At 42.9% G+C, this 15,862-nt stretch overlaps 2 protein-coding genes across 3 annotated transcripts in view; both read left to right on the plus strand.

Moving 5' to 3' along the window:
* The first annotated feature begins 687 nt into the window (after positions 1 to 687).
* Positions 688 to 14,356, plus strand: LOC110975875 (uncharacterized). The gene is made up of 3 exons (XM_087148975.1): positions 688 to 1,059; positions 2,106 to 5,107; positions 10,708 to 14,356. The coding sequence occupies exons 2-3, from the start codon at positions 2,140 to 2,142 to the stop codon at positions 12,924 to 12,926; spliced, it is 5,187 nt and encodes a 1,728-aa protein (XP_087005101.1). The 5' UTR covers positions 688 to 1,059; positions 2,106 to 2,139; the 3' UTR covers positions 12,927 to 14,356.
* A 1,317-nt stretch (positions 14,357 to 15,673) lies between these two features.
* The window catches only part of LOC110975854 (uncharacterized), a 40,251-nt gene continuing 40,062 nt past the window's right edge, over positions 15,674 to 15,862 (plus strand). For both annotated transcript variants that reach the window (XR_015424368.1, XM_022228688.2), the window contains exon 1: positions 15,674 to 15,854. The gene's annotated coding sequence lies outside the window, so the exon portion shown is untranslated. The remainder of the gene's footprint in view (positions 15,855 to 15,862) is intronic.

The following is a 15,862-nucleotide window of genomic DNA, read 5'->3' on the forward strand; positions in this document are numbered from 1 at the left end:
TTGAGTGCTATTGAAGGTATTATATGGTTGTTTGGAAGTCCGAAAAATTTCTCACAATCCGCTTTAATACTTTTTTTCACCACGAAGGGGGGGGGTAATTCAATAAGACCACCCCCTGCCAAAATGTTTTAGGGATAGATACCCTATTCCTCCGGGATTTACACCCATGGCGACTGGAGTTAATGAGCCTTTTGTCTCAAAGCCTCACTGAAAGGGCCTGAGAGACACTCATCAACTACAAATATAAGTTTCTTTAAGCTCAACTGGTGCTTTTTTGGGAAATGATATTTTCGGTGATTAGAAGGGAGAATGTTTCCTTTCGTTTTCAGTAAATCTTGGTGCCTTCTCAAAATAGCTTGATGTCGGTTGGCCTGTTGGACCTCTTTTCAGGACAACCAAAAATGTTGACATGGTCGGAACGATGGGGTATATAGACTCTTGTACGAGTGGTGTTTTAAATTTATCGCAGAGGGTGAAGGGCGCATTAATGAGCTTTCTGGCTGGACTGGCTTCCAGCCGTTTTCAACTTCCTGCATAACAACTATGTGCGAACACCTCCATAAGTTCGTCTTTAGAGTGATAACTCTTAAGTGCCGATTTAGAGGGGCCTATCAACACCATCTTTTGGATATGGGCCAACAGCGAACTTGAACCAGCGAAATACCAGTCAACTCATTAACACAGGTTTTTTTTTCATTATGCATGCCACTCCAAGAGATATTACCAGAAAAGGAATGAAAAGAAAACATGGAATGAGGTGTGCAGTTTTTTGTTGGCCCCAAAACTACACATTTTCCTCCAGCGGTCGGTATTCTCGTGCAGCTATGAGCAGAGTTTGGCTGCCATTATTCTCATCAAACCTTTTGACCTTGTATGCCGTCATGCATGCGAGCGGGGAAAACCATTTTGTGATTGCAAACTCACTGAAACCACCACTCAAAATCACTTTGCACGCAACGTCGGCACGAAGTGCCTTATCCAGATGACGAGGACCTGTATATTGAAGTGCCCGAGAGACGTGGACTTGAACCCGCCGCACACAGCCAACGGATCATTACGGTAATTGATATCTCCACTTTTTTCTCTCTTGTTCGGCCGATGTTACGTCAACCATAATCTGGCTTACATAGACGCTTGAAACTCCGCTGATTCAAAAGACCCCCTTTCATTTGTTGGAAGATACCGTGTTATTCACAGTTTTAGGACTCGGGACTTGGTAGAACTGAAAAATTGAGATCACCCTGTCCATGCCAGGTCTTAATTTGCCAAGTGAGGTGCAAACTGGCTATTTGGTGCAACAATTGTTCTTTATCCCTGACGATACTTAATGCATAACAAATTGGACAACCAATTTCACTGGTTCTGAATCTTAATTAGGTTTGAAAACAGTTATGTGGAAATGTGCTAAGCACATTTATACGTATAGTTATAGATGAAGGGAGACAGATGATGATGGAACCAAGCCTCCTGATATTTTTCATAGAAAAATCACTGGCATTGCAAAGACGGGAATATCATACAGGTGTACAGTATTTCAGTTAAGCTAAGTAATAGGTTTGCGGAAGCACCATGCGAAATATCTCTTTATGAGTATGTGTGGTTTGGAAAAGAAATAACTCTCTCGTGTTAAAGGTAGAACGAATGGTAATCCCCTGTGGGAGCACTTGCGAAATGCAATAGAATTCACCCGAATTTTAAAGGGTCTCGTTTTGTTTCATCGAGAGAGCTATCATACAAGTTTGTGCCAATTATGAAATGTACCGTGTAATAATATTTTCCAGTTGTACTGTGAAGGTTTAATTCTCCAATTCATTCAGACATTTTTCTAGACCAATTTATAATAAAGATGTGTATTGTGAAATAAAACAGGTCTCTACGATTCAGATCAAGATAAAGAATAGTTAGTTTACTGATTTTCGAAGACCAAAATGCTAGAAGTAAAAACTGAATTGTTTGATTGTCGGTTGTGAGTGTTGTCTCATGCATATTACAAACAAGCGGGGTCGTTAAATTACGTTTAATTATAACATGGTACATGTATAATATTTGTTATTGTAAAGGCTTTTTAAATAGTCGTTCATTCTATTTCTTTTATTTACCGTCAGCTTTCCATCTACGGACGCGCTTTGAAAAACCATAATGGCATCTGGTTCGATTCATCGTTGTGACCTGAATCTCATCATGGTGGTCACAGTGACGGTTCTTAGGACCTGTGCACCTTGCCCGAGTGTCTGTGATTGCCAACGTTACAGCACCCAAAAAGGAATAGACTGCGATGGTAAAGATCTGGACACAGTCCCCGCTGGAATACCTACCGACACTCGTTTCCTTCGGCTGGAACACAACAGACTAACCAGGCTGCCAGCTGATGTCTTCTCTGGGCTCTCGCTGCTCATTCAACTGACACTCTACAACAATCAGATAGCTGATATTGAAGATGGCGCTTTTCGTGACCTGGTGAGGCTGAGAAAGTTACATCTTGAAAGTAACAACATCAGCCTGTTAACTAACCATACATTCGAGGGGGTCCCCAACTTGGAAGAGTTGATCCTGCGAAACAATCGCCTCTCGTCTTTACCCAGTGGTGTTTTCAGTCAGGTACCTTCACTAGTGGAGCTGGATCTCGCTCATAACGGCATCAGAGATTTCCCAACCGATATCTCCCAAGACTTACGCAACATCCGGATGCTGGACCTATCGTCCAACCCGGCCGGCCTGATTTCGACGGCTATCTTCGAGCATATGGTGGCGTTGCAACATCTTAAGCTCAGCTCTCTTATTGGAATAAGTGAGATAGGTCTTTCTGGATTGGCATTTGATGGATTAGGAAATCTCGTGACATTAAACCTCGATGGCAATCACTTGAACAAAGTCCCCACTGCAGTCAGGTCTCTTTCCAACTTGACTTCCCTCGACATACACTCCAATGCCATCGAAATGCTGAATGCGGATGATTTTTATCATCCCTCCCTTTTGGAATTTCTCAATCTCAATGATAACCAGCTGACGGAGATACCTACCGCGGCATTGGCACAGTTGCCACATCTGACCACTGTGTTCTTGGACGGCAATCCAATCTCGGTGATCTCAGCCAGGGCATTCTGGCACAACCCTCGCCTGTCCATCCTATCCCTAGCTGACACCAATCTAACAACAATCGACGCTGATGCCTTTACTGGACTTAGTCAGCTTGGTACTCTTTACTTGCAAGGCAACAACTTGACTACCATAGTGAACGGAGCAATGAATAGTGTCAACCCCAATGTATATCTGCTGTTGACTGGCAATCCTCTCCGCTGTGACTGCAACCTGCGTGAATTTGCAGCGTGGCTGAAGAACAATCATACTGGAACACTAAGTGGAGGTAGTTCTCTTAAATGTGCTACACCTGACCGTTTGAGAAGTTCCCCGCTGGATGATCTTAATCCCAATCAATTTGCATGCGAACCACGTACAACTTTCCCCACAACAAAAGTTATCTCGGTCTTCATGGGTAAGGAAGTCCTTTTACCGTGCGAGATAGAGGCCGATCCAGTGGTGGATATCTTCTGGATAACCAGCAGTCATGCAACAGTCCATCCAGACCAGCCTCAGCCACCGTTCGCTTTGGCTGATAATGGTTCCCTATTTGTAAGCACCGTCAACCTCATTCATGAGGGACTCTACACATGCGTGGTCAGCAATGATGCTGGAGAAGTTCGAAATTCTGTCAAGCTTCGCGTACTGCGCTTACCTGATTTGGGAAGTGAGCAAACTCCAACCATAGAGCATGGAACACACACTCCAACTGATTCAAGTGACAGGTTGAACACATCAGCCACCATGATCGTCGGTGTTGTCTTTTCCGTCGCAGTAGTGTTTGTTGTAGTTATCGTGGGGGTGAGTATCTATAGGAAAAGGCGTCGGAAGGCAGCTACGGAATACTGGGAATCGTCCACAAGAACATTTGATTCAGAGGATGAGTTCAACGAACTTGGCTACCAAAGTGGAGGTTCATTACCGAGTGGTAATGCCCCTGAGCCTCCACAAAGGCCTGGTGCAGGAAATTTGACTGGGCCCGCAGGAGTTACTTATGTTAACGAAAGTCTGTCTGAATCATTAAGCCTTGATGAAAGTTACGAAACACGTATCACTCCAAACGAAGAAGCTCAGTGGCCTCTTTACGAAGAAATTGAGGACTCCAGAGACGATGAGAACTCAGAAGCATCATTGAAGCCCCAAGATAATACTGACGTTGATCAACAGGGCCATCAACACGAAGAGCTCGCAGCCAGTGTTAAACAGCAGCGTCCGGGCCTTGATGCAGTGGCTGACGTCCAACAACAGCAACCAAACGATGGACCAGCAGCCAACGTGCAACAACAGCATGCGGACGGTGGGCCAGCAGCCAACGTGCAACAACAGCATGCGGACGGTGGGCCAGCAGCCAACGTCCAACAACAGCATCCGAACTGTGGGCCAGCAGCCAACGTGCAACAACAGCATGCGGACGGTGGCCCAACAGCCAACGTGCAACAACAGCATCCAGACGGTTGGCCAGCAGCCAATGTCCAACAACAGCATCCTGACGGTGGGCCAGCAGCCAACGTGCAACAACAGCATTTGGACGGTGGGCCAGCAGCCAACGTGCAACATCAGCATCCAGACGGCTGGCCAGCAGCCAATGTGCAACAACAGCATTCGGACGGTGGGCCAGCAGCCAACGTGCAACAACAGCATTTGGACGGTGGGCCAGCAGCCAACGTGCAACATCAGCATCCAGACGGCTGGCCAGCAGCCAACGTGCAACAACAGCATTTGGACGGTGGGCCAGCAGCCAACGTGCAACATCAGCATCCAGACGGCGGGCCAGCAGCCAATGTGCAACAACAGCATTCGGACGGTGGGCCAGCAGCCAACGTGCAACAGCATTCGGACGGTGGGCCAGCAGCCAACGTCCAACAACAGCATCCGGACCGTAGCCCAGCAGCCAAATTGCAACAACAGCATCCAGACGGTTGGCAAGCAGCGAACGTTCAGCAGCATCCGGACGGTGGGCCGATGAACGATTATGGCTTTGTGGAAAATATGAAACCATCTCCAGACAAACGCGTTCGTAACAAAAAGAGTTAATTTTTTTTCAATACAGCATAATCATCAGGAAAGTATTTGGGGTGTCAATTACGTCACGAGTGATTCTGTACTTTTTTACATGAGGCTGTGTAGGGCTACAATGTATAGGTTTAGTGTTCAATTTACACTTATCGAGTATCTGTTGCACAGCGCTGTATATTTATACCTTAATTAAATTCAGCTCGAATTATTTCTCTAACAAGCTTTACCTCCAATTTATTTTATCTTTTGTCAAATTGATATGTTATAATTAGCTGTTATTCTTTTTGATTTTCATGACATTGGAATGAATCATTCTTAATACAAGGGTTTTCTTAAATTTCTATGTCATGTATAGAAATTACGGTACCTGTGAACATTCTGATTTGTAGCTATTATAGTGCCTTAAAATCCTCATTATGGCTTCATTTTGCCCTTAGGAAGTGAGCTCAACCCGAGCTTCAATGCCACGAGTTCTCAGAATTTAGAGGCATTCATATTTCCTGGGAAAAATTCCGACTTCTTATTATTGACAAGCAAATCAAAGTTCGATCGGGTCGTTTTACAGTAGAATCCCAAAACCGGATGGGGGGTTTGTGCCAACAAAGGGCTGGGCCGAAGACACCCGACCTCTGGCGAGTTTTACACGTACTAGTTTAATAGCGCTCAATCATAATTTTACATTTATTTGAATTTATGACTACCAGTCTAACATGTGGACTGCCATTGCGCTAAGCATAAAATTATCAATCTTGTTCTAGAAAATGCCTAGCACTTTTGCATTTAATATCTTCTTAAATGCGGTTGTTTTTAAAATTCGTTTACTCTGAATAATTTAATGTTTCTTATATATTATTGTATTTGCCCAAAATAAAACCAATATTGGGATAAAAGAGATAAGCAGTTGCTTAGTTAAAAACTAACATGAGCCTAGAGGCTCCTTTTGTCATTTTAGGCCCCCCCCCATAGGGTGTTTCGTGACTCATTTCAAAGTCTGGTTATAATTTGTTAGGTACGCAGATTATTTTCCATCTATTCACTTTTATATAGGTATACACTCGGGGAGCTTTATTGAAAACAAACTCGATCGCGTTTATCGCAAGTTACGTAATGTTACCTATTTAATAGTCACATGTTGGCAGTAAGCTTGAATTAGTAGCTTATCGGTTTAGATGAATGTAAGAAGAACTCGATCAACAACTGTCTTACGTTTACGGAGCTCAAGAAGTGTCACCCAACTATGTAAAATTATACCAATTTTTTTTCTTTCTCTGAAACTCATTCTACTTCAACAGAGTCAACACGCCGTCGTAAAGTATCTCGGGACCTGTGACAATAATCACCTTAGGATCAATGCAGACGACGTCTCAGTAATTTGTTGTCAGACTGAGATTAAAATCTGTTACGATCTCAACAAGAACGTGCCGGTTGGCATTTCTGAAACTCCGTACATACAGGTGCGATTGAATTGTCCAAAACTAGGTTACCGAAGGCCTTATAAACCACTTTCATATTATCTACAGTTTGTATGAGCGGCCAAACTTTGCAGGATAATCACCCTTGGTTGTTTTCGAGAATTTACTGCAAATTCCTCCAAAATGTTCCTATGTCTCCTGAATCTCATGAAAACAGGCTGGAGTTTCATTTATTACTTCTAAGCTCGAGCATTATTATCTGGTGTTCAAGTTGATAGCTGTGTGGGATTTTTGACAAATTTTAAGTTATTTTACTTTTGAACTGTCGGCCAGCCATAGTTTTTAGCAGCAAAACACATGGTAAAAAAAGCGGACGATTTTGCTTGGACTTAAGTTCACGAGGCATTGTTATGACATTTTGGCTGATCGCAGAAAGGTCTGTGCCCACACTAAAAGTGTAGCTCCAATGAACTTTTTCTGAGACACATTTTTTCTTCGACTGTGTATTCTTCAATGTAAGAAAACTCTTTCACATTCCTATTTGGTTAAATCTATTGAAAAGTGCACTTTTAAAACACTGAGAATTATCCATGATTTCCAGGCCTGGGTCCAGGATTTTGAGGGTGCTGTTCAAGTTGCTATGAAGTCATCTTGGCTTTTCTGTTCGGACTGTAAACCCAGAATCTACTTTCTACTGAAAACAGTTCTGAGAAAGGGTTTGATTCTTGCTTATTCTATATGCACATAAACAACAATGAATCAACAAAGAACAGAAACATAAGTCCACCAAAATCAACAAAAATGCAGAACTGTTTTGTGTACAAATTAATGTAACATTGAAGCTTCTTCCAGAGAAAACATCACAGTGTTTCCATGAATAATGGAAATACTCATTAGCGTAAAAGCAAAAAGGAATTAAATTACGCTTTGAAATTGTGAAATAAAAGTTGAAAATAATATTAACTGAGCCTCAAAGGTGCATTTTGAAGGTCTGTATCCAAAATTGGTTGTTTTCATTTATTTTGTTCATATTTGACTTGCAACTTTTTCCTCTAAGCTAAAGCAGAAAACAATGTGCAAAGAATGTCATATACTGCTACTTCATGAGAATTTCATTTCAAAGCAGAAACTGGAGCTGGACATTTATTTTCACATTTAATTTTCCATTGGGGTCGTGCTACTGCATTTTAACGAGTTCAGTCTTGCCAAGAATAGAAGCCTCCTGTTCAAGTGAGATGACTGAAACCATTGCTAATTCTGGTCATATTTTGTGGTCTTTTTATAAATTCAAAGTTGTTAATTCACACTCCTCATAGTAACAAGGCTGTGCGCTCTAAATTATATCTGCATGTGCACCACTTCTAAGGAAAAAAAGAGGGGGAAAAACGCGTCACCGCACCAAGCCCATGGCCAGAAACCGGAGTCTGAGGGGGGCCTAAGGCAGCCTGGTGTAAAATTACACCAGTGATGACAATGCTTGGGTCGTGGGTGCTGACCTCTGCCATAGAAACAGGACGAAAAGATCCAGTGAAACATTATGCAAAGCACCGAATCCTTCTCTGCACACGCACAACAAAACCCATTCACTGCGCCTTCAGCTTTGCATTACGTGCGTTGGACTGGTGGTATCAAGACTTGAATTGAATCAAGACTAGCGACCGCGCCATATCGACATCAGCCTGCATAGCTTCAAAAGGCTACGTAGAAACAGGTTTTCCAGACGGCAATTGTTCACAAACCAGCTAAACCCCGTATGTTGAGACGGACGAGGAAGTTTAGTCATTTTCCCCGAGCAAACGTGACAAACAAATCCTGGAATTTCGACGATAGGCATTTTGACCCCGCTCGGCATTATGTGACTCCATGGTGTGAGTCACAGACGACTGGTGCGAGTGAATGAAGAGCCGGTGGTAATTTCATGGGACTTCCCCACATCAGCCAGGTAAGGTTAACATGTCCGATCGAAACATTGGGAGAGTGCGTTTTGTTCTTTCAAAGGCAGAGTAACTCGCCTGTGAAATGCAGAAACGGCGCCACAGTCTTGCGAAATATCTGGTAAACACATATAAGTTAAACTTATGAATCTGACAGTGTCAAGGGCGTCAATCCGTTTTGAAAAGTGGTTGGGGGAGGTGATACAGCCCTGATCGAACAAACGCGAGCGCGAAGCTCTGAGCAGCATGGCGGGCCCGGAAAATTTTGGAGTGTAGACAATTTGTGGCTTTGGCAAGCTATACATTTTCATTTAGGCTTTGGAAAAAAGTGTGGGGGAGGCAATTGATATCCCCCACTTGGAAAAGTGTGGGGGGGGAACATATCCCCCTCTGAAACATTTTAGTGAAATATGAGCGACTCGAGTCGAGTCATTTCCTCACACGTGACTCGAGTCTCATCATTTACCCGTCGAGACTCGAGTCCAGTCGCCAGAATTCTAACGCTGTTATTGACTAGGGTCGTTGCAACTCTGACTGGCCCAAGGGCCGATGGGAAAGGCAACTGAAACACACCAAAACGTAACCTAAATCCGAAAGGCGATAAAAGGTTCCAGACACTTCCACAATTTGTTTCCCAACAGTTTGGTCCACCTCCCAAGGTTCTTGATTTGCCCTTGCATTCGCCTTGAGGAGTGTATGCGATAGATTGGGGGTGGAAAGAAAAGCAAAACAACACACAGAAACGGAACAAAACCAGGATGACAGTTCAGCAATGCTCTTATCACTCAGTCCTTGTACGTGCACGTTACTACCCGCCCACAAGATGGGGAGGGGGTGTTTTTATCACAGCCCTAGAGGAATTGGATTTTGCTCAAGGGGCGTAATTTCACCCAAAATTATTCAACAAAAGAACACGTTTTGGATGCGTGACTTTTCAAATGCTGAAACACACAGCTGTGAATCTTTCATCTGTTATTTGGTACCAATAGGGCCTGGTCTCTTGACGTCGCAGTCGTGTTCTTCCTACAAGTGACTGCTAAATCTATGGTTGGCCGTCGGTACAAAAGTAAAAGAGTCATTCACAAAGTGTTAAACTCACAAGCAGCTATCAGAACTCCAGATAATAGCATAGATACCACTAAATACTACATGAAAATGCAACCCTAATTCAAATGACTGGGACGAATGTCCATATTGAATGAATTTCAGGCTAAATCGAAAACCAACCAAACGGTGATATTTCTGCAAGATACAAGTTATAGGCAAAATGAGAGTGGTCTATAATAGTGTTCTGCAAGACGTACATGTACAACACTATGAGAGGACTAATTGCATTACCAAACACACATTTGTGACCCACTCTGTGAAAATGAGTCTTAAGTCGCCAGAGCCACTCAGGAGTAAAAAGTCCTTTAGAATAATTTTGCACAGTGTAAATCAATAGGAAACCACAGCATTTTTCACCATGGAGTATCCACTTTCATCAGGATGCCAAACTGAGTGATACATCAAAACAAAAAAACTCAATTTGCTCTATCCAGTACAAATGAAAACTTAGAAGTGGCTCTGGCAACTTAAGACTCATTTTCACAGAGTGGGTCACATTTTTCATCTCTGTGACATACCGGTATGCATTAAACATTCCAAAGAGTGGAGGGTATTTCGTAATATTTGATCCATTCGGGAAGTAGCTTAAGGTTCAAAGTATGTCTGAATTATTTCGAGATTCTAGTGCACGACGAAACCTGGATGGAAATATGTGTTCAGCTCCTTCTGTTTTATAAATCCAATGAATTAAATTTAAAGAATAGCGAATAGCTAAAGAATATAGAAATCATAAGAAGATATGCTACATTAGTATGAAATCAAACGGTGATTATCAGCTGTGCGTTGACATGTCTTATCATCGAACTAGGTAATGAATACTCAGAAAACAAGAAGTACAGCGAAACAAACACGTGTCAACTTCCCCTTCAGCTTTTATGTATTATTAACTACTCGGCTTAACAATGGATGGATACCAGAAACCCTCAGGAAATTTGCACAACGGGATAAATAGAGTGTAGCCTTCGGCCCACCACGGAACTTCCTGGTCCTATTATTGCTTTATGTTTTATATGGGACCGATGACATTACATTTCATTGTTTGAGGTACAAACTGAGTGATTCAACTTGTTCATGTCAAACACTCTTTTTGTTCTTTATTTTTCAGTTTCACAGCACCAGTCTTTTGTCGTAGCATTTTCTCACGGTAGACGGCTCACACTGACGTCTTGAAACCATGCCTTTGTCAACCGTTATTCCTCCGAGTCGACCCTTTAGTTTAAGTCTTCTCATGACGGGACTGTTGATTTTCTCACAAGGAACGCATTCGATTTGCCCAAGCGTGTGCCGTTGTAATTCCTACGTAACAGTTCGATGTGGATATCAGAGCCTGACAGCGATTCCCGTTGGGCTCCCCAGCGATGCACGCATCCTCTATTTGGAATACAACCAGCTCACAAAGTTGGCAGCCGGCGACTTCTCAGACTTTTCCCAGCTTCAGGAAATATATCTCTACAACAATCGCATCAGTGAGATAGAGGATTACGCCTTTCGTGGTCTGAGGAGCTTGAGAAAGTTACGTCTCGGGAGCAACAACATCAGCACGCTCACCAATCGTACTTTTGAGGGGATCCCGAACTTGGAAGAGTTGAATCTGCGAAACAATCGCCTCTCATCTTTACCAAGTGGCGTCTTCAGTCCGATCCCTCAACTTCTGAAGCTGGATCTCGCTGTTAACAGCATTGGGGAACTTCTAACCGACTCCTCTCCAGACCTACGCAACGTCCGGATGCTAGACCTATCGTCCAATCCAGCCAGTCTGATTTCAATGACTGTCTTTGAACACATGGTGGCGTTGGAAGTTCTTAAGCTGAACTACCTTAATGGGATAAATAGTGCGTTCCTCAATGGTCCATTTGGTTTGGCATTTGACAGATTGACAAATCTTTTGACACTAGAACTTGTTGGCAATCAGTTTAACAGTATCCCTTCGGCAATCAAGTCTCTTCCCAACTTGACTTCAGTCAGTTTGCAGTTGAACTCCATTGAGACGATTAATGCTGATGATTTTCATCAGCCCTCGTTTCTTCAATTTCTCAATCTTGATGATAACAAACTTACAGATATACCTACCGCTGCATTGGCACAGTTGCCATATCTGACTGATTTATATGTAGACTACAACCCCATCTCGATGATCCCCGCCCAGGCATTCTTTCACAACCCTCGGCTGTCTATCCTGTCTGTGGCCTACACTAATCTAACGACAATCGAGGAGGATGCCTTTGCTGGACTCACTCAACTTAGCACTCTGTTCTTGCAAGGCAACAATTTGACAACCGTAGTGAATGGAGCAATGAAGAGTGTCAAACCGAATGTTAATCTGCAGTTCTCTGGCAATCCTCTCCGCTGTGACTGCAACCTGCGCGGGTTTGCAACGTGGCTGAAGAACAACCATACTGGAACTCTCAATGGAGGTAGATCTCTCGACTGTGTTACACCTGACCGTTTAAGGGGTGTATCAGTGAAGGGGCTTCATCACAATCAGTTTGCTTGCACACCTCGTTCAACCTCAGCCTCCCCCACAACAAAAGTTATCTCCATTCCACTGGACGAGGAGGTCTTTTTACCGTGTGATATAGAAGCGGATCCCAGACAGGTTATCTTTTGGATAACCAAAAATCATGCAAGCATCTCCCCAGACCAGCCTCAGCCGCCATTCGCCATTGCTGGCAACGATTTATTGATAACCAATGTCAGCTTTGCACATGAAGGACTGTACACGTGCGTGGTGAGCAATGATGCCGGGGAGGCTCGACACACCGTCATCCTTCAGGTAGCCTCCACTCCCACGGTAGTTGGGTCCACCATCCGTATTAGATCAGAGCCCACTTCCCCGACAGTCGGAGACGGTATGAAAATCACGGTCGCATCGACTGGCCGAAAAGCAGAGACCCGCCAACCCAATGGGCTGATGTTTGGTGTCACTGGGGCTGTCTTGGCCATCGTGGTAGTGGCAGTCATCATAGCCGTTGTGGTCGTCAGGCAAAGGAAACACAGCCCAAAGCCCTACAAACGCGACATCCCACTACCACCAATACCACCGATGGCGAGTGCTGGACAGCTTAATACCCCACTCGATCTTTGCAGCGCAGATGAGGGCGCGTACGCCGAGATTCCCGCTGATCGCATCTCCTTCTGCGAGGCCAACGGTTACTCCACACGTATTAATGAACCCGGGTCGGATCACCCTCCTTCCACGATTGAGCACACCTACCTGAGCAGCATCAAAGACAACAGTCACTCTAAATGTGACCCAGAGCTTAAGGATAAACCGCTTACGGTAACGCTCCCCGAGGAACGCTACTCTTCGCTACCCTCATCATCATCAGCAGCAGGAGCAGATGACGGCTACTTGTTTATGAAGTCTTTATCGAAGTGAAGATAGAGCGAACACTTTTAAAATTTACCTTTAGATCCAAACACCGTCTAGTTATCTGTTGGATCAAACAGGACATGCTTTAAAAACAAACAAACAAATTGGGATTAATCGACAAAATGTCATAGGGCCTATCTGGAGTCCAACATGTGGTATTTTCTTGATCGAAATTTTAAATAGAAACATGAGTTTGTTGAAGCTTAGAAGAAAACAGTTGTCAATGAGAACCGAACGTGACTTTGTTCTGAGACTTTCTGACTCACACCTCCTCGCACTTTTCAGTGAAATTACCGTACGCAGAGTCTTTTGGATTGGGAGTGGTCGGGGTTCAAGCAAATATTTTAGGACATCAACGTGAAGAGTATCCGTTAAGCTTCCTCAAAGTTCACACCTTTTGCAGAAAAAACTCGTCATACTGTTCAAAACCTAGGTAACCAAAAAACTGCAGGTCAGGTTTTATGTCCAAAGAATTTCAGTCCTAAAAGTTCACATTGTGATAGTGCATGGTTGTAATTTTGTACAGATCTCCTTAGAGGCATTTCAGAAACAAAGTTAGACAAGAAGCCATCATGCTGACAATGGAAACTTCTTGCTGCAAACAAAGCCACGTGCGGTGGGGAATGGTGGCTTTTCAGTTCTTTTTTTAAGTGAGCATGCTATTTCCAGATCATAGGACGGAGTCGTTTTAAGTCCCCGGTAAGGAGCTGAGATGCGTAGTTGATCATAGACAATACCGTGTCGCTGTAAATAACATGATTGCAGTGTGCCCAAATCCATTTCTTTTTCCACTTTCTCTTTTTTTGGGGGGGGTCATTTGAGGACACCGTCTATTTTGTTTTACCATATGTAACCGTAGTTTCTGCCTGTAGATAGTTGAAACTGACACTATTTGGTTAGAAAGCTTTGGTGCTCTTTTCCCGTGTTGATTGTTGTAGTTAATGTGGCCATGATTTCAATGAGTTTGTATGTTGTACATATTTTATTGATAATCTATAATGGGTATGAGTAATCTACATTGGATAATTTTTTGTATCCGTCATCACTGTCATTCTGCACTATGTAGTGTGTATTGTTTGCCTTTCAGCTTTTATCGAATGAGATAATGTTGCACGGGACATTTTCCCATTGGTCGAGACTAACGTAGCAAGACGGTAACTGCATAGAGGTTGAACTGTAATCTTGTGTTGATTGATGATCTGTGATTCTACTATGGAATTTTATTTAGGATATGCCATGTTGCCTTTTGATATGGATATGGCCTAGTTTTGATCTGGTTCCATTTTCATAGCTCTGCTATTATTGCTTATATTAAACTTACGTGCCTAGCATAATGTAGTTGAAAAACAGCCCCTAGGATAATGATGTATGATTTTTTGCCTGCAGTGGTAATTGACTCTTGTAGAATAAAAATTTTCTCTGTTTGTACGTACAAACGTACCTGCGTACTTGGCCTGTCTTAAACGTCCATTTTAGACTGGCCAAGCACATATTTATTCATTTATTTGAAATTCTTCAATTTGAAAACTGGATCGAGTCAGATATATACTTAATATAGTAATAATGCTGTTGCAAAATATGAAGATCGTGCATTCATGTGAACCACTTTTGTTTGAATAAAATGCAAGGTTGCATCAAGTTACATGATGTATACACTGTAACCAAACCATACATACATTAGAAGTTCTGCTGCACCAAAACCAGAATGCAACTTTGTGTTTCAAACAAAAGTGGTTCACATGAATGCACGATCTTCATAATTTATTTTGAACCAACTCATTACTATTAGCGATGCTAAAGGTCGTAGGGGGCCAATTTCACCATCAGTGGCCTTGTTAGGCAAGGAAATCTCTGACATAGGAATATCATTTCATATGTAAAGCCCCCCCCCCATCTGCTGCCGAAACAAGGCCTTTTGACGTGGTCGACGGTGCAGACATGTTCAAGTTGCTTATTATTCTATGATCACAATGGCCATTTCCAACGGTTTGCAAACAAAGAAACTGAAACCGAAAGCCCGGGACTCCAATTTGTGAAGGCCAAGGTGAACACAAATTCCGACACTCTTGGGACTTTCCACATTTTCGCAACTTACTGTGCATGCAGTGAGTGTTGGAATTTCCCTCTAATTTCCCCTTTGCATAGCTTCAGGGTTTGGAGAAATAGGCCTAACCTGTGCGTATTGTCTGACGCTCGTCATCAGATCACATAAGGCTGGTAAATTTTAAACTTCACGGTAAGCCTTGTGGTTCTCCAAGCTAGACGTATTTTGTGTAGGGAGATAAAGCAGGACAACTTTATACGTTCATTTCTGCTCGAGATACATGTAGTCACTTCGTGTTGAAGTTCAAGTTGGTTTGTGCATGTACATAAAAACATGGAAACGAGACTTCAAAACAAAATTAACAACAAATCCGAAAATCGATGGACAAGTTGGCCTGTTCTTTATTATTTTTCAACGCATTCAACTACAGGCCATTATTAACGACTTTGAAACTCCCAGGAGGATGTAATAAAGTTTATATATACAACCAGCAAAGTAAATAATACAAATGTAGATGTACTCCTAGTATAGCTGAATGGCTGGACCATTAAATGTATTTGAATTAAAAGAAATCTGTGAAGTTTGGCTCAATAAAGGGCGCCCTCATTTTGTTCATCGCATCCAAGTCTAGTTCCCATCCTTAGGTGTACGATTTGTCGATGGTCGTGAACTAAAGTGAGGTCTTGTGACTGCGCCTTTGCAACTTACGTGCATGCAGCTGCTGGGGGAGTAAAAAAAGTGGGGATAGGAATTTTCTCATTTTATCCATAAAAGCGTGTTAATTTGACCAGTTGTAAAACTATGGCCAGGTTCTCTGGTCTTACAAAGTGGAGATACCCGATCTTGTTCGGCTCAATACTGGCTGGGTTTGCAACAGCATTTGTGTTCAGGTACGTTA

Source organism: Acanthaster planci, linkage group LG02, assembly GCF_054643075.1.
Source record: "Acanthaster planci isolate LZ-2023a linkage group LG02, COTS_SCS, whole genome shotgun sequence".
In the NCBI taxonomy this organism is placed as follows: domain Eukaryota; kingdom Metazoa; phylum Echinodermata; class Asteroidea; order Valvatida; family Acanthasteridae; genus Acanthaster; species Acanthaster planci.

Coding starts and splice junctions, on each gene's coding strand:
- LOC110975875 (XM_087148975.1), top strand. CDS start 2,140: ATGGCATCTGGTTCGATTCATCGTTGTGACCTGAATCTCATCATGGTG. Junction 5,108..10,707: donor ACGCGTTCGTAACAAAAAGA/GTTAATTTTTTT, acceptor ACGGCTCACACT/GACGTCTTGAAACCATGCCT.